At 44.7% G+C, this 26,521-nt stretch overlaps 1 protein-coding gene across 1 annotated transcript in view; it reads left to right on the top strand.

Annotated features, from left to right (window-relative positions):
- Positions 1 to 26,521, top strand: part of Prickle2 (prickle planar cell polarity protein 2) — a 107,599-nt gene that overhangs the window by 48,866 nt on the left and 32,212 nt on the right. Inside the window, exons 3-7 of the mRNA XM_028773020.1 lie at positions 3,233 to 3,346; positions 6,438 to 6,575; positions 8,776 to 8,979; positions 12,186 to 12,372; positions 17,509 to 18,384. Coding sequence (XP_028628853.1) covers positions 3,233 to 3,346; positions 6,438 to 6,575; positions 8,776 to 8,979; positions 12,186 to 12,372; positions 17,509 to 18,384 — 1,519 coding nt within the window. The remainder of the gene's footprint in view (positions 1 to 3,232; positions 3,347 to 6,437; positions 6,576 to 8,775; positions 8,980 to 12,185; positions 12,373 to 17,508; positions 18,385 to 26,521) is intronic.

Raw genomic sequence — 26,521 nt, 5'->3', positions numbered from 1 at the left:
TGGCTGTCTTCCATCCAGAGTCTTCCATCTTGATTAGGTCAGTCTGGGTAGTTCATCAGTATGCATTCGTGTCATAAGTACCCACTCTCATTCAGTCTTCATGATCTTATGATGAACCTGAACACTCATGTAACTTGCTTGGGAAACGACAGGGCCGGAGCTAGAGGTTCACCTAGCCACCATGCTGTGGAGGCTACAGAGAGGATTCTGCCCTGGAAACAAATGAGCAGCATCCCAGCAGGCTTGGTTCAATGTACCACTAAAGAAGGGCTCTTGGGAATGGCTGCTGTGAAGATAATGAGCTGTGATTGGCAGGAAGGTCAAGGGAGATCCAGTTGTCTGTATTACCGAGCATGGCAGTGATTTATCTCATGTTAGCTGATGCTTTACCATTGTGAAAGGTTTAAGAATGACTAGAGCAAAGCTGTATTCTTCTTCTTCTTCTTCTTCTTCTTCTTCTTCTTCTTCTTCTTCTTCTTCTTCTTCTTCTTCTTCTTCTCCTCTTCCTCCTCCTCCTCTTCCTCCTCCTTCTTTTTCTTCTTCTTCTTCAATTTTACCCCCCTCCCCTCTTCTTTGTCCTTCTATTATTGTTGAGACAGGGTTTCGCTATACAGCTGAGGCTAGCCTCAAACTTCCAATCTTCCTTCCTCAGCCTCACAAGTTCAAGGGTTACGGGTGTGTGGCACTACACGTGTCTTGGAAGATCTTCCCATAGTGTTCTGACTCAGGGGCAAAGGTCAAGTGCCAAACTACAGACACTGGGTTCCTCTTCCTTACACCTGGCTGTTGCCCAGTGAGGCATATGGTACAAGGACTCTCGGAAGACATTCCCAGAATAGTGTGGTTGTCAGATGGCCAGAAAGCCAGCCACTAATCTCCAGCTAATTTATGATATGATCTGTCACTTCTCAGGAGTGCTAGCCATCTGTGACCTGCCTACAAAACTCAGAGTCGTTCCATCCATCCAGGACATGGCTTCCTGCCAGCCGCCTCTAAGGAGGGATTTACAGCAACTCAGACTTCCTTCCAAAACCCAGCTAGTCAGCAACATGAAGTCTGCGGTTACCTTCAGGACTCGATTCAGAGGATTATAGGCACGTCGTGGCAAATGGCTTCCCTTATTTTATAGATAAAGAGGGCTTTCACATTTCTTAAAGCCTCGTCGTCTCAAACCTTGTCACCTGCTTGTCCCCTCTAACACTCATAACTTGGTTTCTAGAGATCCATGTAGGCAGGGCTTTTACAGCTCTTCACCCCGGCATTTCTGAGACGTTGGTTCATATCCACAACTGCTAATGCAAAGGACTAAGAGGAAGCGTGCGGAGGGCAATATGGAGTGTGAGCGTGTGATAGTATTAGAGTGCAGTCTCCGACCCCAACTCATTGGATAAGTGTGTTATCTCATGAGAGCTGCTTATCCTGCTTTGTGGGAGATCTTGGAAGCATCTTCCATGGTGTCTGAGCCTATACGGAATTCTTCCCCCTTCTATAAAATACCACACCGTGGATTATTAGCACCCTGTCTGGCTATCTGGCTGACATCTGTGTGTCTGTCTTTGTGTGTGTGTTGGGGGGGGATATATGTATCTGTTTATGTGAGTATGTACATATATGTGCATTTGGAAACTAGAGGTCATCTATGGGTATGTACCTTTTTTTGTCACATCCCAACTTGTTTTTGAAGACAGGGTCTCTCACTGAGCCTGGAACTTACTAATGGCTAGGCTAGCTAGCCAAGGAGATCCAGAGATCTACCTACCTCTCTAACCCCGTTCTGGGTTACAGATGCATGCTATTCTACCAGCTTTTTACACTGACACAGGGGATCCAAACGGAGGTCCTTATGCTCATCGCTGACAGAGCCACACCCCAGGCCCTTTCCTGTCAGTTTTTACTCCTGTGTATTTTTTCATGTGACCTGATAGTGATGGTACCAGCTAGAGGATGAGTTCTTTTTCTTCATCAGTTAAAGACTTTAAATATAGGAAGACATCACAGGGCATAGATGTATATAGCCAAGCAAGCATTACATACAGACTTCTCAGGTCAACAAGGGTTCAGGGTGTCCTACCTAGAGAGTCTCCTCTCCCCTGTCTCTACCACTCTAAAGGTGTCTGTGTGTCACTTCTGTAGGAAGGACTTGGCCTTTGTCTCTGTCCAGGAGCACAACAATGTCTAAGAACCAGAGGATCAGGGAGTTTGCTGTGAGACTGAGTCTCTAGGATGGCAGAAGCTACACCCATTAAAGCCTCACCAACGTGACTGCCCTCTACCCTCTGGAAGCACTAATACACATAAACTCACAGAAGCACACATACATACACATAAATATATAACAAATATTTTAATTAAAAATAGAATTATACCATTTTTCCTTCCTTTTCCTTCCTTCAATATTTATATATACATATATATAAAGGTATATTTAAAATAATAAAAATATATTTAGATATATATTAATTCACAAAGAAGTAAAAAAAAAAAAAACTTACTGCTTGCTGCTGGGGAAAAACATCACTAACATGGGCCTGTTATGTTTCTCCTTCAATATCCTAGGGGTCCATAGCCTCAGTAGAATGTTTGCCTTCTTTTCTTAGGCAAAGCTGGATGCTTGGTACTTTCTCCATTGTTTAAGAATGAGTGAACTTCAGAAGCTGCAGGGATGCATTAGTTCTAGTGAGCAGCATTTTAGGAGACCAAAAGTCCTTGTGCTGAGTCTCTTTTTCAGTGCTGCCTGCATTGAAAACAGCTCAGACCTCGAGGGCTTTTGACGTAGGTGGAGGCTGAGACACCCAGGAACCTGCCAGAGTGCCAGAGAAAGGTCTGAGAGCAGTATTTAGGCAGGCGCTGACACATCCCTTGGCTAGAGAGGTGCCTCCCATGGGACAGCGGCACAGAAAATGGTAAAGCAACACCGGGAGTCATCTGGGGAAAGCCTTGCCCTCTGGCTTCACCTGTGCATTTGTGAATTCTCCTTTGATAAGGAATTTCTTTGATTTTTCTTTCCCCTCTCCAGAGAGGGCTAGCCCCAAGTGAGGGGCAATTCACTTGGCTCTGTCTTTTAGGATGCTCTTCTGTGCGTGCGGTAGGAGAGGCAGCAGTTGACTGTCTTGAGGGGTGATAGGAGCAACGAAGCAGCTGGCGTTCCACCATGAGCTTTCCTCAGGGTGGCGAGGGGTGGTGACACGTGGGGTGAGTAATGGGCAAGCGTTCTGTGTGTTCTGTCCCTCAGGTGCACCAGTATTATAGCTGCCTCCCAGAAGAGAAAGTCCCCTATGTCAACAGTCCTGGAGAGAAATTGCGAATCAAGCAGCTGTTGCACCAGCTGCCGCCCCACGACAATGAGGTAAGGTGCTTGGAGGGGGCTTTTGTGGGTTTCCAGAACCTCTGTGAATTGTCCCTCTTCCTAATCATTGTGACCGGTAAGATTGCTGCCAAAAACTTCCAGCAATTGATATTAAATTTTGGCTTCCTTAGAATCTAAAGAAACTGGTTGAGCAGTCCTCACCCCATCCTACCCAACCCCCACCCCCCCCAAAAAAAAACAGTCTCATCCTGGACTGGGTTAGACTCCAAGCCCAGTATGACTGACTAGTACAGAAAACAGGAAGCACTAACGTTTGAAAGCTCAGGCCAGTGTTCTCTGACTTGACTGTGTTCTGCCAGCCACTTGTGGGGGTTGGGAAGATGACTAAGGACCACTTCATGCCCAGAAGGAACACTGTGAGTCTCTCAGATTCTCAGGATTGTTTCCTGAGAGGTGTATATGCAAGTTCTCCCTGTCAAGGGCAGCCCCCTGTCAAGTTACAGGTCTAGATTGGCAGCTCTCACTAGGATTTTTATCGAGCCAAAGTCGACCTTCTTAGAGTCATCCATCTTTATTTTGAAAGTATTATGGGCATTCCTTTTTTTTTTTTTTCTAAGCCCAGAAACACAGCTCTATAAGCAGGCATGTATTTATTTGATTTTTATTTTTTGAGGCTACCTTTCACTTTAGTCAGGATAACTTAGAACGCTGTCAGCAGCTCAGTGACCTCTCAGATCTCCCCCCTCTGAGAGCTGGTTACAGATGGCCTACCTTGCCTGGCCAGCGTCACTTATTATTGAAATGACATTGATCCTAGGGAAGATATCTGTAAGCAAGCTTTTAAAAGATTGTGTGGGAGGAAGTTAAGCTTCTAAGCTGGAAATTAATTTGTAGGTATCTAGTTTCAAGAATCTTACAGATTTGCTCTACTTAGCTCTATATTTAAAACAAAAATATAATAATTTTAAACTCAAAGAAAAAATTACCCCTGTAGAGAGCTGGACACCAGTTCTTACCAACTCATCACAAACATGGCCTGAGTCCCAGGTGACATATCCGCATAAAAGAGAATAATTTGTCTTTATATTTTTATGTAGTGTGGTGTGTGTGTGTGTGTGACACACACGTCACAGCATGTGTGTAAAGGTCAGAGAACAATCTGTGGGAATTGATTGATCTCCTTCCACCATGTGGAAAGGATGAAACTCAGGTTCAGAACATCATGTTTTGCAGCAAGCTCCTCCACCCACTGAGCCATCCTGCTGGCCCCAAAGGAGACAATTTGAGCAGCTAATGCTGAGGAGCTGAGAATGTCGATCGTGGCACGGCCCTTGCCTAACATGTGCTTAATCCTCCACACTGCAAAAATAAATATATGAATCTGAATACATGAGACAATAAAAAACTGAGGCGACTCCCTAGAAAGCTGCATTTCTCTCTTTCTCTCTCCTGCTGTTTATTTCATAGTTCACAAAACAAACACAAAAGTTGGCTCCTTTAAAGATGAAAGCAAGCATTGTAACCGGATGCCCAGTTAACTAATCTGGAGGTGAAAATGCAAGTTTTTACAAGCAGGAGGGGTGTGCCTGTTTTTAAAAGCAAGCCCATAAAATGTCATTGGTGAAACCATGTTTTCTGGGCTGTTAGGTTTCTAGAACATTCCCCTGAAGACTTTTTTTTTTTTTTTAACCTATCACTTGAGGGATGACAGTGATCTGCCCCATGCTTGTAGTGGTCCATTCTGTTTGTGGTTAACTGTACTTTCGTTAAATAGTCATCACTTGGATCATGACTCCTTGTTGGTAGAATGTGATCAATGAAAGCCAGCGGACAGTATTGATTCATTTAGCATGGTGACATGGCCACTTCTGAAGACAGAGATCGACTCTAAAGCAAAGACTTAATGACTGTCTTTTCATGTAGACAACACAATTTGAACAGATATAGTTGGTCTGACTTTCAGATTAGTACACAGCATTCGTCATTGAAAGGTTTTCCTGTCGTTTTCTTTATCAAAGCTTGAGCAATGCAGCCAACATTTGTGATATCTAGATTACTCCAGAAGAAATCATGGAGTGCTTTAGGACCACATATCCCAAAGGAAGGTATAAGCATGGCTTGGGGTGGGATTTGAGCATAGCAGTATATGACATTGAATCCATAATGAGAGCTTACTTCCTTTCAAATCACGTTTCATCTTTGTGATGCTATAATCGGATAAGGAGAAATGCTCAGCCTGGTCCTAGCAGGTTTCCTCATGCCACTGCAGCCCTTTCTGGTCTCCATTTCTAAGTAAGCACATCAGTTTTAGCATCTGCTGAAGATGCAGTGGCTAGCTGGGGGAAACCACATGGTTTTGTTCTCTGCTTTTAGAATTACCTTCCCATCTTTGCGGGTGACCGATTTTCCTGTATGTAGCCATAATCTGTTTCCCTTTTAAATAAATGCATCCAAGTTTCTTAAAGTGAGTCATAGTTAAAAGTAGCATCAATAAACAATAGCTCAGGATCATGACATAATCATCAAAGGGCATAAACAATGGCACAGAATGACAGATTCTGGATGCTGATGCCCTCGCTGTCCCTCCCTTAATTCTTTGACACTTTGTGTTTTAAAAAGAAGAGAGTATCTTTCTCATATTGTCACACTAGTAGAAATCCAGGTGAAAGTCTATCTATTCTTGCTTCCCAAACGGGAATAGAGGCCAGATGATATATGCATGCTGACAGCCAGGTTGCAGCCATTCTTCCGTGCAGGGGTCATTCTCATAGACACAGACACACGAACCCTTCAGCTCCTTACAGTTTGGAACGAGGATGTTCTCACAAGTTGTCAGCTCTGAGCCACTCTTGGCGACTTAGATCTGCATGTGGGAAGAGTGTGAAGGGTGAGGAGCCGTTCTCGAACACCTAACCTGCCTAAGGCATGAACTCCAGAGTTCATAGCCTTTCGAAAGCCCATTTGCTTATCACCATTCTTGGTGTTGGCTCACCTTGGCTAGCTCCAAGCCTGGACTTGGTAATGTTCAGGAAGTGTCAAACCAAGTAGCATAGTTTCTGTGAGCCCTGGGTGGGGAAGTCAGTACTTCCTGGAGCAGTGAAGCCTCCTCTGTGCTGTCCTCTGTGTTCAGGTTCGATATTGCAACTCCCTGGATGAGGAGGAGAAGAGGGAGCTGAAGCTTTTCAGCAACCAGAGGAAACGAGAGAACCTGGGCCGAGGCAATGTCAGGCCTTTCCCCGTCACCATGACAGGAGCTATTTGTGAACAGGTGAGGATGGATTGGGGCAGTGAAGAGGTTCATTCTACAATTATTGCATTAAATACCTGTTGTGCTCAGCCCTCTTTTAGGCCTTGAAGATACAGAAGTGGGCATAAGGCATGAAAGCTTAGTTTTCCTCATGTAAAGAGGTATGCACCAGGGGACGATGCCAGACAAAAATCAAAGCAGTAAAATAGGAAAGGGCTGCAGTCTTGAGCAAGATGGTCAGAAGAGACCACACTGAGAAGGTGGTATCTTGAGCAAAAGCAAAAGATGTACAGAGAAAGAAGCGTGCAGACCTTGCCTTAAGGCAGGAGGATAGCTCCTGTGTATAAGAAACAGTGAGCTGGCCTGTGGCTGGATCCAGAGGGGTAAAGGGCAGGGATGGCAGATCGAGGCAGAGTTCATGGAGAGCCATATAAACATATAGCCATACTATGTGTTGTAGTATCACATACACAGAGCGATGGCTTCATCCTTTGAAAATATAGTTATCTGGACCATGAGTCAGTTTCTCATCCAGGATTATCTCAGCATGGGTGGCCTTTAAAGGGACTGTATAAGGGATGGTGCCTAACCTTATTCTGAGTTTGAGGGTCTAAGAAACCCCATGCCATCTCCTTAGGGCGTCACTGGGTTGAAGGATCTAGATGTTTGCCTACTCTGCTGTGGCAAGCTTAGTGCGTGGTAGAGGAGAGAGACAGGCACATCTCCTGCCAGGGATAACCTCACCTCACCTCCCTCCTATTCCTGCTTTCCAGGGTAGCCCACCATTTCCTACCCTTCTCTAAATCTTCCCAGTTTTTGTGCAGCTCCCTCTAACTCAAGCTCTGGGGGACAGGCCAGCCACCTTGGTGAGAGGAAGCTGGAGACCATCTGAGAGGAGCAGGTAGATTTTAGAACCCCATTTTGAGATTTCCAGGAGCAACCGAAAGAATCTGATAGTGGATCAAGAAACTGCTTGACCAATGAGGGGGCAATGGGTCATCATCCTTGAAAAGAGTCCTTGAGACTAATTCCTGAGTTGTAAGTGGTTAGTGCTCATGGTATGAGATTCACTGTGCTCAATTCAGTGCCTCACCCACTCTCAGATCAGGCTCCTTGGGGCTTACTTAAAGGGGAAGAAAAGTTGGGCCCATGGCTGTGCAGAATAGCAGAATAATGTCAGGAGTGTTGAAGCAGAAAGGCCTTCCATACAAAACCTTTTGGAACGATTGGAGGAGGGGAACATATATGATTATGTGGGTGGATACTTTAGCTGTTCTTTCATAATCATGGAAGAGAGGATTGTTGCCTTCTGTGTTGTAGTATCTCATACACAAGCTACTAGAAGCCATTCCTGTGCTAGAATAAGGTCTGTGTCCTTATTCTATGGATCATAGTAAATCATACAAGATCCACACTGGGAGAAGGGCTTGGAGGCACCATTTTTATTCCCTAGTCATTATCTGTAGAGCCCATACACCCACATGAGCCATTCTGCTAGACACACGTCATGACATCATGGCCAATACCATGATGAACAGAGAGCATCTTTATAAGCCCAATCCTCCTCCTCTTTCTCCTCCTCCACCAAGACCCTCAGAACATAACTGTATTCTAACCCCGGCTGTAAGCATGAGTCATCTGTCATTTCTGCTTTGTATACTGTGGTCTTGAAGAGTAGTACCATTCAATCAAGACTATACGAAGAGATGCTAGTAGAGTGCTAAAAGCATGCCTGAAAGGCATAGGCAAAAGGAAGATGCTATTTAAGAGTAAGTGAATTTTATGTGCCCAGTCCCTGCCATTCAGCAATGCAGGCAGGCCCCCACCCCAGCCAAGCCCCTCTCTGGATCCTCTCCTGATGATGTTAACTTGGCTGTGTACCTCAGCATGTGCTTTGGGATATGTAGGAGAGGCTTAGGCTTTTCTCGCTGGGCTCTATACATTGGCCTGATGTCTACAGATCCCCTTGTACACTACTATACTGAGAATCCATCTCTCATACCTTAAGTTTCTCATTCTCTGTTACTTAAGTTGTCTTACTTAGGCCCTGGGGTGGGGGCTCCTGGAAAGAACAAGAGAGATCCCTACTAGGTACATAAAGCAGGGGACACACTAACTAGTATGCATTTAACTAGTAGCCAGCTGTTGGTAATAGTCAGATCATTCTTTCACGATTGTGAGAGCTACCGCTGATGTTGCTGCTGTTTGTTTCCCCTCACAGTGCGGAGGGCAGATTAAGGGCGGTGACATCGCTGTGTTTGCATCACGTGCTGGCCATGGCATCTGCTGGCATCCACCCTGCTTTATATGCACCGTCTGCAATGAGCTTCTGGTTGACCTGATCTACTTTTACCAAGATGGGAAGATCTACTGTGGCAGGCACCATGCTGAGTGCCTGAAGCCACGCTGTGCAGCCTGTGATGAGGTTAGAGCCCTACCTATGTGTGAATATTTTAACTGTTCTGGTATATTCGTGGAAGGTAGGGGTGGCACCTTCAGTGTCATGATGTCTCTGTGTCTGTCTGTCTGTCTGTCTGTCTGTCTCCCTCCCTCCCTCCCTCCTCCCCTCTCTCTCTCTCACACACATACACACACACACACACACATTTACATCTCCCATAGGCTATTCCCAGTGTCCTCACCTCTCCCACCATCCCTGTGTTGTACCACTGCATATGTATGCACATGACCTTTAGCTTCCCACACAGGGAGGCAACCAGAGGTGACTCTACCCATTTATGTTAACCCTTTTCAGAAAGAAACATCACCAAGTCACAGTGGATCTGGCATCTGACATCATGGCCCACCATACTCATCATGGTGGATTCAGAGACACTCGTATAAGAACAGGGTGAGAGGGAGACACATGGTACAGCCACTGAAATTCTCAAATGGCATGTAACTGGTCCAAAGCCTCTTATAATTAAACATATAGACATACATACACATTCATACACACAATAAATAAATAAAATGTAAAATAAAGAAGCTATTGGGCAACTCTATATTTCACCTAAAAATCTGGAAAGTCCACATCAGAAATAGAGCTCCACTTCTAGAAGATTTTCTGGGGAAAAAATGGTTAGAAAGGGGTTAAAGTGGGTGGTAGTGTTCGGGTTCTCTCCCACAAAAGCTTTAGAGGTCGGTGGATATCTGTCTGGATCCTTCCACCCCAGCTACTACAGATGTTTGAAAGCATTGTTCTAAGAAATCAGAATGACATACAAGGCCTCTGCTTGGAAATTTTTCCCCACTAGAAGCATACTCAAGTAACAAGTAACCATTGCATTGCACCACAGAGAAGAAAGCTTGCCTTCACTGGAGAAGCTGGTCGGAGAAAGAAGAGCGTTCTAAACCTGACCCCTTATAGGAACCATTTAGGGGAAGGTCTTAGACAAGGGACTCCAATTCAGAGTAGCTCCGTGCTCTGTCTGAGCTTATAAACAGTGGTCTGGAAGCAGCACTCTGTCAGATCCACCAGGACAAGGATATTTGTCTCTTATAAACTGCCTAGGGGAATCCACTTTTCTAAAGATTTGGTGAGCCTTTACTAATGTGGATTCTGATGGTAAGGTTGAAGTATTCAACTCTCCATCCCTTGCTGGAACACAGGATATGGGCCAAACTCTGAGGACTTGAGGCAGTCTTTTTGCCTTCTGGCTCAGATACACAAATGCACATTCATGAAGCTGAACAAGCATCTCTACTGCCTGATCCCGAATCATATTCAGCAACCAAAGTCAGTAACCTATATCCACTAGACACCATTTTCTTCCTCTTAACCCTTTCTCCCAGCCTTGTCCCTGTCTCTGGATTCAAGAATGCTAGACATCTCATATGAATCCTATTATATAATGTTTCCTTTCGTATCTGGCTGCTTCCACCAGCACAATGTTTTGATAGTTAATTTATGTTATAGCAAATATTAGCACTTCATTCCTTCTCATGGCTGAGCAATTAAATGAATCTACGTGAACAGTTTTATGAATATATCACATTTGGCTTAGCCATTTAGTAACTGAGGGTTATTTGTTTTTACTTTTGACTTTGATGAAGCACGCTACTTAGGAACATTCATGTGTAAGTTTCTAGGTACACACGAATTTTACATTTTGAATGCTTTTCATGATAACTCTAAGCCTAGCTTTTGAGAGAAGGTCAAGCTATCTTCTAAAACAGCTGCCTGCTTTCTCTCTCACTGTCAGGAGAAGATAATTCCAATTCCCATGTGTTCCCTTTAATTTCTGTAATTGTATTCTTTTTATTATAGCCATCCTACTAGGTATAAAATGATACCACAATGCTACCTGAATTCATAATTTTCTAACCACTAATAATGTTGGTACTTTTTAAATATTTTTGTCTATTCATTTATTAATCTTGGAAGGGGAAACTATGAATCTCAAGGCATTTGCTCAATTTTTTTGCAGTTAGATTAATTTTTTTACTACTTGTGAGGGTGTTTATAGGATCTGGATACAAGTCTGTTATCAGGTACATGGTTCACAAATATTGCCTCCTTGTTCTCTGTCTGTATTTTTACTTTCTTATTGATATTTTTGGAAGCATAGAAATTTTTAATTTTGATGAAGTCCACCTGATCTATTATTTACCTATGGTTTGTGCAGTTGTGTTTCCATATCTATAAAATAATTGCCTTGTCCAAAATCAAGAAGGTTTATAACTATAGCTTTTTAAAAGAATTTTATTACTTTTTTTTTTCTGTTAGGTCATTGATCCCCTTTCAGTTGATTTTTGTTAATGTTGAGAGGTAGGGATTCAACTAATACTTTTACATAAGACCTCCAATGATCTCAGCCATATTTGTTGACGTCTATTCTTCTACCATAGTATGGTCTGAGTACAACTTTTGACAACAAAGTGCCATGTATACACACACATATACACACGCATATGCACTCATGTGCACACACATACACACACATGCACACACACAATTCTTGATCTCTCAATTCAGAGAGCTTATCTGTATGTTAGTTTTTAGGGGAATACCACACTAAACTGATTATTATAGCATCATAATAAACTTTGAAATACATGCTTTGAAGTTGAAAACAACCCTGATGGGTCAAAACCTAAAACACTTCTCAGGGTAGGGAGAGTATTAAACATGAAGGTGACTGAGTCCAAGGCACTAGGGCAGCGTGTTGAAGATCATGACCAGCTGGCCAACTGGCCACTGGACAAAGCAGTCACTTTCCTTAGCTAAAGATTGCCGTCATAGATAAATGCATTCCAAGTATTGCCCAATTTTATGGTTTCAAGAAGAAAAAAAAGAGAGTTCCAAGGATACATGACATTTCCCACTTTAGAAAACACTATGCAACAGCCAAATGAGGCTGGTATGTATGAGCTATTTTTTATTTTGCTTTATGTCCCCTGTGGTAGAGCATTAGCTCTCCACTAAAGTGTGGAACCAAATTAATTGTGCTTCAGGAAGATGAAGTTGTGGAGCTTGTACATATGTGGAATAAGCGTACATAGTTGCAATGCTGTTTGACAGTTTGTGGGTCACCCTGCTTTCTGCCTCTTTAGTTTGGGACTTTATAACTTACTCCAATGTGGTCTCATGGTGTCTTACACACTGACCTGGTGATTTCCCATCCCCAGATCATTTTTGCAGATGAGTGCACAGAGGCTGAGGGGCGACATTGGCACATGAGACACTTCTGCTGCTTTGAGTGTGAGACGGTGCTGGGGGGCCAGCGCTACATCATGAAGGAAGGAAGACCCTACTGCTGCCACTGCTTTGAGTCCCTGTATGCAGAATATTGTGATACCTGTGCCCAACATATAGGTAAGACCATGCTTGGCACTTAGTTTAATCCTTCTGAGGCAGCCTCAGCCTGCCATAGTTTGAATCCCTTTGGTTACAATTAATAAAAAAAAAAACAAATAAACAAAAAACAAAAAAAAAAAAACCAACTCTTACCAGTTAAGTGAAAAGAAGTTTCTTTGCTCATTTTACTAGAAAGGTTTCAGGTAGAGGTGTATGAAGGGTTAAATAAAGTCTATTTTTTTCTCCTCTGTCAGCTGTTTGCCTTCTATTGGCATCTTTTGGGAGCAAACAATCTTCACGTGGTGATTGAGATGTTTCTCTAGTTATGTGTTATATCTTACATATTACATACCTTATTACTTGCATTATCAAAAGGAGGAAGGTATTAGTCATACCAATTTCCAAGTCAATTCCATTGGATGCAATCTTATCAGTCCTGGCTTGACCATGGACCTACCTTCAAGTGGGACTATGTGGTATACATTTCCACGTTCTGGGAAAAGTGTGAAGCTCCAAAAGGAAACTAGGGGAAGAAACACATCCCTCAATGACCTTTTGGACAAAATCAGGAATGGGCAGAGGGAAGAATGGGGTGTGAGGTCCTTTGGTAAAGAAGGGCAGTCTTAGTTTCCAGCAAGTGTGCCTTCTAGAAACTCAGCAACAGTGAGCTAAGCCAAAGGCAGATTGAAAACAAACAGTCCATAAGCTGTGTGCTCCCAGTGACAGATTAGAGGCGATGAGAATCATCCCAATTTGTACAGCCCTTCAGTAGGTCAGCTTTCGTCAGACAGGCTTTTGTCTTGCCTTTTCTGGCATCTTGGGAATGCAACACTGTTTAAGAAATGGTGTCTGTGGACAAATGTCTATGGTCATAGTGTGATCTTTCTCTGGTCATAACACTCCAAAAAGCCTATTTAGAAGCTGCCATGTCATACCTGCAGTGAGAGTTGGAGACCTTCCATGTATGACTCCATTTCGCTCCAATTAGCTTTTATAAGGATCCAAAAGGAACAGCCTTCTCCCTGGGATTCGTCACAAACGATAGACTTAACATTGCCTTCTGGACTTAGGTGATGGCAAGACCTTTTCCCCACATGCCCTTCCTCTCGCTATATGCCCCCTTGACAAGGTGCCCAGAAACCTTTCTGTTTACAGGATTGTCACAGTCAGACATGCTGATGTTCTTTGGTGCTTTGAATAAGGACTTATGACTGGACATGTAAGGCAGGGAAGTGGGTGGGACCACAGCAGGAACAGCAGTGCCATGTATAGACCCCAGGTTGTTAATGCAAAGGTGTAGTTCTGCTAGTCAGGACTTACCCACAGTGCTGCTTAACCCACAGCATAGATGCCATCTTCTTGATAGCTTTTCTGCATCCTTTCCCTTCCACAGAGGTCAGGAGCCTTGTCACAAATGGCTACTTGGAGTTTTCTCCCAGAAGTTTAGGAGAGAAAACTTGGTTTACGACTAACTCACGTGTACCTCAAATGGCCCCTCTTTCTGTCTTCTGCCTTCGTTCAGCTGTCCACAGCTTTTATTGGCAACCCCCTTTCCTCTTGAATCCATAAAAGGCATCCATCCATATTTCCCTGCCTGCAGTCTGTCTGCTGCTATAGTTAAGTTGCTGTCCCTGAGTTTTTAAAGGCTACTTTTCTGCAAAACATAATTTCTCTAGGGCAGCAAGATCCTGTTGTGTGTATCATGTATACCCTAGTCTCTGATGCCGTACTTCTGACCATACTGTACAAATATTCCATATTTATGCAGCTGTTCAGAGCAGATCCTACATCAGGCAGCCGTTACCAAGGCAACAGGACTCTTGCTTGTGCATAGCAGAGTAAACAGTCTTATAAACAGATGAGGCTGTGGTGGCTGCAGATGCATGCTCCTTTAGAGAAGTGCTTAAAGGGCTTAGAGGGGAGATTTTTTTTTTTTTTAAGAAGGCATGCTTAGATGTTGAACACAGAGCCCTTTTCCAGATGTTTGGAGTTCAGGAGCAGTTCAGAGCACCATCTGACATTGATGATGTTTATCAGAGGCAGTGTTCAGCTGCCTGCTGGGCTGCTTTGTAAGCTGCCTCCCCCTCATTCCTGCCTCTCCCCACCCTGTCCTGTGAGGCCCTCTCCCAGAAAGCTTTCCTCTGATACCTCCGAGCACATTCCCTTGCAGCATAGTGGTGGACAGGGCAGAGGACTCACCCTTCCAAGTTCTCTGGTGGAGAGGGGGCAAGGATACAGCTGTGGGATGCCACGTTAAGTAACTGCCTGTAGTCAATGATCTCAGGCAGCTGAAGAGACCAAAATGAGCTCTCGGGACTTGTGACATACAGAAGAAAAACTTCAGAGGAGGAAAGAGACGGTTGTACAGTCTCAGGGGCTTCTTTTTGACAGCATCTAGACAGTGGCCTTCTGTAAAAAAAGGGAACTAGGCTTTTAGGCTAATCAAATGGAAGGAAAGACAGTTTCAATAGCTTGGGACTAAGTTCTCTACATAGTCACTCACAACAACAGGTTCATCTCTGTGCCTCTCCTGAGGAAAGCAAGGCTTAGAAGTGAAGCCGTTTGCCTGGAATGACACCAATAGGAAGTACAGAACTAAAACTCAGCCCCAATGGATGGGCTTCAGCAGTTTTACAGCCCCCTGGAAGTGGTGGAGTTGGATTGGCCCCACTCTCTTACATATTTCTGCATCCCTGTGCAGCCCATGGCTTCTCCCATAGTCCCATGCATTAGCTGGAATTCCAGCCTAGAGATGTCTATTTCCAGCCCCAGCTCAGCTTTCCTTCCTCAATATACCTGAGAATGCTGGTGGTCATGAGGGTAGACTTGAGCCTCCCAGTGACCCCCTCAATTGGGGTTGCCCTGAAACAGCTCTTGTCCTCACGAAGTCCCCCTCTTACTGTCCTCGGGATTGGTGCCTAAGGGAAGATACACTTCCTTCCTCACTTTGGAGAACATTTAGTAAGAGAAGAATTTGCCTCTTTCTTGCCTATCCCTGGGCAGAGGCAGAGGCAGAGGCAGAGCCAGCTAGGAATAAGCTGCTTCCTACAACACTTTGGTTCCAGAAATTCTTTCTCTGTCAATTCTTGCTTACTCCTCGTTATACAGGTATCTGGAAGTCACACCTTGGAAATCCAGGCTGTGGGATTCTGGCTACTAAAAGCGAATGTTCATTTTTGTGCTGTCTTCCTGAAGAGACCTTTATCATCATGCATTGACGATCTTAAGAGATCTATACCTGCACACAGAATTCCATGGGTCTATAGGCTAATAAGCTGTCCCTGGGGCAGGGACTGCCTCCTTATAGCCTAATGTATCACTCTCAAAAGCCCTAGGTGACCCTCTCATTTCCCTGATGCTACTCATGGGCTAGCCCTAGATCAGACCCCAGGACTAGGAGATACTGTTGACTACAGCCAAGGTTTTGTTCCAAAGGTGGTTTCAATGCCCCAAGCTAATGCCTTGGCATAGGGATGACATCCCCTGAGACAGGATTCTCTTTCTATCAAAACGGGACAGAGGAAATAGTGAGAAGCAAGAGCAGAATAAAGAAATGTAGCGGGTTCCTAGCACATAAGACGGTGGGGATTCCATGCAGCAGAATCCTGCCCTAGAGGAACTGTGCCTCTTCCTTCCCTGATGACATTAGGTGAAGGGTGTTCACCAATGGGATGGCAGCATCTTTTACAAATATACCCATGGTCTTTCCTTACTGAGAGTCAGCAGGATTTTCCCCACTGAGAGTTGAAGCCCACTACTTTTTCTTTCTACTGGTTTTGTCTATTCAGAACCACAGACTGGGCAGTTTCTAAACAATAGAAACATTTCCTACATTTCTAGAAGATGTGAAGGCCACCATAAAGTACCTGGCATATTTGGTGTCTGGGAAGATCCACTTTCAGGCTCAGAGCTGACCTCTTGCTGTGTCCCCAAGTGGCAGAGAGGATGAACAAGCTCCCTTGGGTCTCTTTCATATGGATATTAATTCACTCATATGGGCAGAACCTTCATGATCTAAGTAGCTCTCCAATGATCCTACTTCTTACAAGCACGGTGGATGTAAGGAACTGAGCATAGAATTTGAAGGAGAACCATATACTCAGAGTACAGCATCTAACAACCTGCTTCAGCAACTGCCCTCTGATTGACAGTGAGTGGTGATCCAGTTCATCTGCCTACCTACTATTAGTAGGAAAAACCCCTCTTACTCAGGTCCTGGAGATACCATGGACACTTCTGACCCTGTCTCCATAGGACACCACTTTCTGTGAAAGAGATCAGTAATAAACCCGTACCTGCATATGATGGCATAGTGTAAGAGATTATAAATACTGTTAGAAAAGTGGAGGAGCAGCCAAGGCTGCCATCAGCTGTGGCCAAGAAGCCACTTGAGACAGCTCATCAGATACTAAGCAGAGTAAAGAAGACCGGACTGTAATAGTTGGTCAGAGTAAGACTTCTGAGGACAGATCTGGTCTCTGATGCCTAATTATATTACCGGAGGCAAGTCATTAACCTTCTATGTCTCATCTGGAAACAGAAATATTGGTAGGAACTCACCTCATACAATCAAGAGTTTTATCAGATTCATATTCTCATAAATGTAATATCCCTTAGCTAACACGTTTGGGAGCAGAACTAGTTCAGGTTTAGAACCACGCATTCTATAATGAGGTACGTGAGGGATAGGATCTAAGTCTAAACATGAAACTCATTTATATTTCCTATAGAGCTTATGCATATAATCTCAGATATTTTTATTGCCATCTTAAATACTTTTTATGTACGAAGCAGTTTTATTATACAGAATTTTCTGCTTGCAGCATCTTGTTGACACCAAAGTTTTGGCTTTTGAAGCATTTTGAGTTTGGATTTTTCGATTAGGGATGTTCAACTTGTGTTGCTATTTGGGGAAAATAGATCTCTGGCAAAATTCAGGGCTAAGCTGTTCTGATCTAGATTCTCCATGCTGCTAGCAAGGGAAGTTAGGAAGTCTGCTGACTAGTAGACTATATTGTAACAGGGTGTGGACACTGATTGCACTGGGCCTGTTGGAGGAGCAGCTGGCATAGTGTCCTTTGTGGTTTGATGTTTCATGTGATATTATGGTGCTTGCCCAGCTCCTCAGCCTCCTTTCTGTCTCTCGCTTCCCAGGAATTGACCAAGGTCAAATGACCTATGACGGCCAACACTGGCATGCTACAGAGACCTGTTTCTGCTGTGCTCATTGTAAGAAGTCTCTCCTGGGACGGCCATTCCTCCCAAAGCAAGGCCAGATATTCTGCTCACGGGCCTGCAGTGCTGGGGAGGACCCCAATGGCTCTGACTCATCTGATTCAGCCTTCCAGAATGCCAGAGCCAAGGAGTCTCGACGCAGTGCCAAAATTGGCAAGAACAAGGGCAAGACAGAGGAAACCATGCTGAACCAGCACAGCCAGCTGCAGGTGAGTTCTAACCGGCTCTCAGCTGATGTGGACCCCCTGTCAGTGCAGATGGATCTCCTCAGTCTGTCCAGCCAGACGCCCAGCCTCAACCGGGACCCCATTTGGAGGAGCCGTGATGAGCCCTTCCATTATGGGAACAAGATGGAGCAGAACCAATCCCAGAGTCCTTTGCAGCTCCTCAGTCAGTGCAACATCAGAACGTCCTACAGTCCAGGAGGGCAGGCAGCAGGAGCCCAGCCTGACATGTGGGCCAAGCACTTCAGCAACCCCAAGAGAAGCTCATCAATGGCCCTGAAAGGACATGGTGGCAGCTTTATCCAGGAATGCCGTGAGGACTACTACCCAGGGAGGCTGATGTCCCAGGAGAGCTACAGTGATATGTCCAGCCAAAGCTTTAGTGAAACCCGAGGCAGCATCCCAGTTCCCAAGTATGAAGAGGAAGAAGAGGAAGAAGAAGGTGGCATATCTACTCAGCAGTGCCGGCCCCGTCGCCCACTCAGTTCCCTGAAATATACAGAAGACATGACACCCACAGAACAGACGCCTCGCGGCTCTATGGAATCACTGGCCCTGTCAAATACAACAGGTAGGCTGGTCTTGAGTAATTCGGTATTTTTCTATACAATGACCTTCTCCAGCTGGCTGCTGAGGAAGGTCAACCCAAGAGTCAGATAGCTTCTGTCTTTCATGGAATACAGAGAAAGCCTGAGTCCAAAGTCTGGATGCCTGTGCTATATGGTGAGTTTTAAGGATGAGCAGATACTTCCAGTAGAAGGGGAGGAGCCAAGAGAGGTATCTTCTCTGGGGTCTGGCTTCAGTTTGCCCCATGGGACTCTGGAGATTATGTGCCAAGTCAGTTTCTTCTGGTGGCATTCAGTCTGATGTGTCATCCTAACATGCCCACCCTCGTTGCCTTTGGACTACTAGGGAGAAGTACTGTGTGTATGGGGGTAGAGGGTATATAAGTTGAAGGTGTGGCCATGGGTAAGGAATCATGCTGGCCAGCAGCATTCATGGGAAAGAATAGCTGTAAGGTGGTGGTGGTATTCACCACACAACTGGGAATGTAAGTGCCCCAGCCTATTGTTGCTTGAGGAACCCAGTTGTTTCCAAGAGTTTTCTGAACCCCAGTATCTCAAAGGTATACAAATAATTATGTAAGACATATATAAACAGACGAGGAAGCAGACTGATTAAAATGGACAGGAGGTAGGTAGACCATCTCAGGATACTGTCTCCAACAGTTTTCCAGGAGACTGAAGAGATAAGACAATTGTACAAGGTGGCCATGGTTTTACTATCCAAGTGCACGTTCCGTGTGCTTGTCTTATTAATCAGGGTGTGTAAACCAGCCGGAATGCTGTTTAAGACTCAGCTGGTGAGTCACTTGTCGAGAATGTTTCAGTCAGGCACAGCAGAGACACGTGTTAGTCTGCAGCTTGATAAGAACACTCTCGGATGTCCTGAATGTCTGGCCCTCTGATAGCAAGAACCAGAGTCATGGGTGCACCTTCACAGCAGGTCCCACACTCAGAGATGCATGTGGGATCTACAACATTTTGATCATGCAACGTAATGACATCTACCAATGTGTCAAGCCGCATTCATAGCTATCCTGGGGTTCATGAAGCCTTGAAGGCTGTGTGTTAGGTATACTCAAACTGTGGATATAAGTGGTAAACTCTGTCAGTGCCATCTGATGGGCTAACCCCAGTTACCAGTTGTCATAAACATGAACATTTTAGCTAACACACATAGCTCTTACCACATGCCAACCATACCACATGTCAGCCAGTGTTCTGAACACAACCTAAATATTAGCTATTAATTTGTCACAATACTACAAGAGAAACATTATTCTTATGTCTGAGTTGGAAAATCAGAACTTGAGGATTGGAGAATTACCTGGCTTTTTAAAATTAATTAAATTTGCCCTTTGACAGTTTCGAACATGTGTACAGTGTATTCTGATGACTCTCGTGCCCCAATTTCTCCTCTCCCTCCCACTCACTCCTGCTAACTTCCCTCCTCCCTAGGGGTCCATGTTTGCACCTTTTTGTTTTGTTTTGGGACCCACTGAGTGTTAACCAGGATTGTCTGAGTGACCATGAGCATGGAATTATCCAGTGGAGCCTGGCGGGTGCACGACTAATAGATACACATCTAGATAACGGGACCCATGTCAGGATGGGACTCTGCATCCATCTAACTCCATCAGCAGCTGATGACTGATCAGAGAGGAGTAGGGCCTGCGTGACCCTTCCCATCCAAGACTGGCTGTTGACCCAAGTGTTTTAGAGATGGGACAAGGAGGTGCCCTTGACTTCAGAGCCATGCCTTTTCTCAATCCAACTGCTGCTGCAACCATACGAGCCGCACTTGATTAGATCCTTCATAGCAGTTAAAAACACAGAGTTTTAAAGATGCGGGATCTATTTAAACACTTTCCTAGACAAAAGCCTGAGTGATTTGCTGTCTATACAATGAGTTTTAGCTTTTATCTCTCCTCAAATGCTTTTACTGACTGTGACAGAGCTCAGCTATTCTTCCTCCTCCCATGTTTTGGATAGAAAAAAATGTGACTTTGGTGAATAAGCATCTTCCTTGACATTGTAGAAATAAGCAACCAGGACAGTGAGGCCTGCCTGGGAGCATCCATGTGCTGTAATTATTTAAGAGTTTGATAGGTAAATATGTACGTCCACCTCTGAGATTGGGGACATGTGACTACGATGTGTGCTCTTCAGCCTTCTCCCCAGGCCCTCTGTAGCACAGCTCAGCAGAGGTGGAGCCCAGGAATCTGCTCTTTTCCCCCCAGCTTCTTGCTGTTATATGTGCTGTTTGTCTTAGAACAAATGTTCTGGGTTTGTCTGTTGTGACAAAAACTGTCTCACATTAAGGGACCTTATGAGGCAATCAAGGGTCAAAAAATAGGAATCCAAGAAAGATCAAGAAAGAAAGAAGAGTCTCCACTCCTAAGAAAGAGGTGGTGGGGTGTCTACTCCCATGATTCTCAGAGAATCATCAGTGGACAGTGTCCCTCTGCCTCTGATTTCTGAAAGGAAGCACTGACCCATGTGTGAAGAGGCTGAGAACAGAGTTTCCAGATGTCAGCACTGTCCAATATGGTAGCTAGTAGCCATGGGTAACTGTTTAAATTAGATTAAGATTAATTAGTAACGTCACAGGCCATTGGTCTACAAGTAAGATAAAAGTGCTGTCATTAGTCAGGGTTCCCTTAAGGAACAGAACTGATATACATACATACATACATACATACATACATACATACACACACACACACATTCGTACATAAGTACATACACACATATATAATACAAGGGAGGAGGGTATAAGGAGTTCTTAAAATAGCTTACAGGATGAGGTTCAGGAAGTCCAACCATGGCTGTCTCTCATTGGAAAGGCTGAGAATCCAGTAGTTGTTCAGTCCATAACACTGGATGTCTGAGCAGTCCTGATCTGGTGCTGAAGGCCTGGAGGATTCCTGCACAGCTGCTGGTCTTCAGTCTATGTCAAAGTCCCAAAGAAACTGGTCATAACACTTGCAAAGGAATGTCACAGTGACAGGACAGATGAACTGAAAGTGAGGCAAGGAGGCAAATGGCAAAGCTTCCTTCTTCCATGTCCTTTCATCTGAGCTTCTCCAGAACGTACCACCCAGATTCAGAGTAAGTCTTCCTACTTCAAATAATCTGATCGGGAAATCTCTTGCAGGAGTGGCCAGCAGCTGAGTTTCAGTTAATTCCAGGCTCAGTCAAGTTGACAGCCAAGACGAGCCATCACAAGTGCAGCAGCAACCATTTAAATTTCCTTTTCATTCCTTTAGATTGCATTAGCTGCGTGAGGCTCACGGCAGTCCTGTTGATGAAAGGAGTGTGGTGTGTGCAGGGACAGGGTGGGAGAGGCCATCCCACTGCCAGTCTCTGGGAGCTCTTAGACAGGCCTTGGTTTTAGGGATTTTTTTCAACCTCTAGTTTAAAATAGTTGGTTGGGAGTTTATGGTGCCGATGTTAATTTCCTTAAAATAGTTAGTTAGTTAGTTAGTTAGTTAGTTAGTTAGTTAGTTAGTTAGTTAGTTAGTTAGTTTAGACAGGGTCTCATGACCTCAAACTCAATATATAGCTGTGAATGACCTCTGCCTTCAGACTCTCCTGCCTCCTGGTGCTGGACTCAGAGGAGTATGCTCCCACACCTAGAGTATGAGGTGCTGGGCACTGAACTGAGGGCTTTGGGAATACACTCTACCCACCGAGCTACATCTCTTATGTCTCTAGGTTCAGATCTTTTTTTTTTTTCCACTTATTTTTAAATGTGTGACTAGAGATTGAGCCCAGGGCTTCACGCCTGAACAGTTCTCTACCACTGAGCTGTGCCCCCTACCCCCTGCTTTTTCTCATCACTGATTATTTGAGGCAAGGTCTCGCTCAATTACCCAGGTGGGGCTTGATTCATTATTGTCCTGCGGCTTTACGACAAGTCACTAAACCCTCTAAGACTCATTTTTCCCCTAGAAATTGGAATTTAATAACTATGAATACTTCCTTTGTGGTGTTTTGGGAAAATTAAATTATAGGTGCAATTAAATTCAAGAAACACACATGACCCTCTGTAATGGTTACTGGAAAGTTTGTATTGTTCCTTTTCCTCCAAAACACATTGTACAATGACATGGTTGCACCCATCTTCTGGTGCCCACCAGCATGTGGGTTTGCTGTGTATAGAAATGTCTCTATGGTCTCATCTTTCTCCAAGAAGCAGGAGGCAATGTATAAAACAGGGAATTAAAGAACATAGTTTTATGCCCTTGAGTTTTCCATGAGACTATCAGACATGACAGCAAGGTAGAAAAACTGTAGCCCTTATTCCATACACACCTCTGGTCCTCCATGTAGCACAGCATAAGTGGATTTTACATCCTACCCTACACAGTCCCACACTAAAGATAGAGCTTTGAAAGATGAAGAGAGCTAGTCTTCCCTTTGCTGAGCCTCAGTCATGCATTTGAAGTCTGCCAGAACATTTAGTAGTCTTTTGAGGAGACAATGATCTAAACCATCCATGTATTTTTAAGCCTTAGAGTCACAGACTGAGTTACAGGTATAATTTGCTAACCCCTTTGGTTATGCCTCTGAAGCTTGGTTCAAGATAATGGATTTATTTTTCCTTCTGAGGATGGTAACTCATGCTATTGAGCAAGCTCAGTGTTTAATCTGGCAGGCAGCATGATCCTTTGTGGACAACATTGTTCTTTAGAACAGATCTTTATAAAAGCTCAACTCAGCCACTTGCCAGCATCTGATCTGGGCCCTGGCACTGCCCAGATTGTTTAGAACTGGGAGTGTGCACGCCCTGCTCCATGGAAAACATAGTCCCTGCTGTCTGCTACCGCTGACTGACTCAGGAAAGCAGTTACCACCATGTAAACAGCATCCAAAGAGCATCGTGAAGCTCCTTAACCCTGCTCTGCCCAAATAGCATCTGAAGTTGCTCACAATGATGATGGTGGTCAAAGCAGACCATGGATCATGAGCCAACATGCTGACACCTTTACAAGCATCATATTTCTGAAAGCTCACAGCCCTCAGAAATAAGTCACTATACAGCTATTCCACAGATGAGAACACCGATTGATGTTCATAGAAGGTGTCAATTACTGACACTCAAAGCATGGACAAATAGAAGCTTCCGTTTCTTTCGTCTAAGTTTTAACAAGTGGCAGAGACTTGAACCCAGGGGTGGCAGACTGCCGATACATGTCCTCACAAGAAGGGCCATGATCACAGCCAGAGGACTTGCACAGTGATTTTATCTGAGGGAACAAGGCCTCCCTTCCCTGCTCAGTCTGTTTTATGTGTGTCAGTCTGACTCTGGTAATGAAGTCTAAGAGCACAAGCATGCTATAAAGCCAAGGTAGAGGGTCAGCGATGATGTGCCAAGATTGGTCAGCCTTAGGAAGACAAGGGAAACCAGGACAAATGGTCCAAGGAGTTGGTGCCCAGGCAAGAATCACAAATGAGAGAATGGAATAAGGTCATAGCTACAAGTTAGGGGTCAAGGGCTAAGTTCTACATTGGGCCCAAGTGTGTGGCAGAGATGGAGTTGAGACTGGAGACCTCTATCAGAAGCCATTACTATGGACATCTATAGGCTATAATATGGCCCCTGTTGAAGGATCCTGATGAAGAAGAATATGACTGAGAATGGTCCTCAAGGAGTAGCTGCTTTCTGCAGGCGGTGGTTAGAGGAGCAAGAGCCCGGACTAGTGGGATCATCCAGGTGCATGGAGCTGGGCAAAGAGAAAATGGCTTCTTTATTAACCCTCTCATCCATCCAGCATGCGTGGCTTGAGTGCCTGCTCTGTGAATTCCAGCTGGCTGAATGAGAGCACAAGCTGTAAACAGTCTGCTGAAGTCATAGGCTGGCTTACCTAATCTTGCTTCACGGTCCTCATCTTTAAGTCGCAATGCCAGGATTGCTGTGGGAATTGAATTAATTCCTGTAAAGAATCTACAACAGTGCCCAGCACCCTGCAAGTGTCCATAGGACATCAATGGCTGCTAGCATTGGCAGGGACAACTGCTTGTGCGTACTGCTAAGGATGTACTACTAAGCTAAAGTAATCCTGGACCTTCTCTGCCTGTGTCCATAATCTAGTGAAGTTGAAAGTAACCATTCAAATGAGTAGTATAAATTTGCAGGTGGTAAGCATGGGACTGAAGAGGTACACAGAGGAGGAATATTGGTATGGGTGGTCAATCAGGGAGGGCATCCTGAATTTAAAAAAAAAAGTACAATAAGGGAAGGGCTGTGAGCAGTGTGAAGAGTAGCATGTGCAAAGGCCCTGTGGTAGAATGATATGGAAAGTATGAACTAAAGAAAAACCCTGTGGCTGGATGGAGCACAGTCATAAGCCTGGTAAGGAGGGCAAGAACAGGACTGGTCTGAGCTATTTGAGGCTAATTTAAGGGTATAGACCTCCAAGGGTCATGGATAGCCCTTAAAATGTCATGCCAAGAAGGGAGCAAGGTGACATCATCTGATCTACACTTTTACAAGATGGCCATAGCAGTTTTATGAGCATGTAACTAGCGAAGGGCCAGTGTGGCCTCGGAGGAAGTCTAGGAGACAGTCCAGACTACAGTGTCTGTGATATAAGCAGAGTAAAGTTCAAAATAAGAGGAAGGCCAGGAGAGTGTGTTGGGAGAAAAAAATGGGCAGAAGTTTGCAATGACATGGGGAATGGGTCCTAGAGCCAGAGGAAGATTGACTTGTGAAGCTGTAGTACCAGGTGAGATTTGCGGCTTCCTAACTGCTGACTTGTACCTGCATCAGCAGAGAGTGCATGTGTGGTTGGCCTGGCTCCAAGGAGAGACCTGAAGGGCTTCTTGTCACACCCGTGGCACATTATGTCATTCGTACCCCTGGACAGGCTCATCTCCCTACCCAGAGAAGGGGCAGCTCAGTTGTTCAGTGTGATAGCTGAAGTCGGGGAGTCGAGGGTAATTTTTTTCAGTGTTGCTGACAAACTGAAGAAGTTGCAAACAACAGTTTCAGAGTCTGAAGCAATCGCTGGCACGGCTCACTCTCCCAGGAATGTCTGAACTGCTTTTTAATCCTTACGATGCAGAACGGTTCCACGGTGCACATGAGGTGGGACGTTTCTTCTGGTCTGTATAACTGGGCCGTCTGTTCTCTAGCTCAGTTTCTTTACTTAAATAGTTAAGCAAAAACCTCCTTAACCGGTTGGCACCATTTGAGGGGCCACACCTCAGACATGCTCAGGAAATGTCTGGCCCTTTCTTTTTATTAATTTCCATCTTGTTGTGGCAAAAGCAACTTATAGGAAGAAGGCTTTATCTTGGCTCACAGTTCCAGAGTATAGTCCAGCACGGCAGGACATCATGACTGCTGCTCCTCATGATACTTGAGGCCTGGCTCATGCTAGCCAACCATATTGTACCCATAGTCAGGAAGCAGAGCAGATGAATATTAGAGCTTGGTTTGCTTGCTCCTTTTTATTCAGTCTAGGACCCAAGCCCAGGAAATGGTGTTTAGAGTTATGCATTTAAAAACCTAGAACCCACTTGAGTACTATCCATTGGCCCCAGGCCAGCCTGGGGTGGACTTGGGAGATACTTCAGGATTGTCATTGTACTGGCATCAGACCCTTGTTTGTAAGTATTACCAGTGGTCAGGGTCTGCACTGATATCTTTCCAAGTTCTTGGCCCCTTACTCTAAAATGAAATAAATCCACACAGATTATAAGGTAGCAAGGCTATTATCCAAAAGTAAAGCTGCAGTATAGATTAGTTCAGAATAAATATCCCAGGTGTGGTAGCATACACCTTTAATCCCACCACTCAGGAGGCAGAGGCAGAGGCAGAGGGTCAGAGGAGCAGAGGGGCAGAGAGAGGCAGAGATGCAGGGAGGCAGAGAGAGAGGCAGAGAGGCAAAGGCAGAGGCAGGTGAATCTCTGTGAGGTCTACACAGCAAATTCCAAAATAGGCAGGGCTGTCATAAAGAGAAACCCTGTCTCAAGAGAGAGAGGGGGGGAGGGGAGAGGGGAGAGGGGAGAGGGGAGGAGAGGAGAGAAGAGAAGAGGAGAAAAAGAATAGAAGAGAAAAAAGTATATTGTCAGGATTGCCAGTGGTCCCATGAAAGAGGGTACTCAAGGTGCCTGATTATTGTTTGCAGCTTCCCG

The sequence above is a fragment of the Grammomys surdaster genome, unplaced genomic scaffold (genome assembly GCF_004785775.1).
Source record: "Grammomys surdaster isolate TR1022 unplaced genomic scaffold, NIH_TR_1.0 220, whole genome shotgun sequence".
Classification (NCBI taxonomy): Eukaryota; Metazoa; Chordata; class Mammalia; order Rodentia; family Muridae; genus Grammomys; species Grammomys surdaster.
Note: the sequence above shows the minus strand (reverse complement) of the source record. Positions and strands in the feature narration are given on the sequence as shown.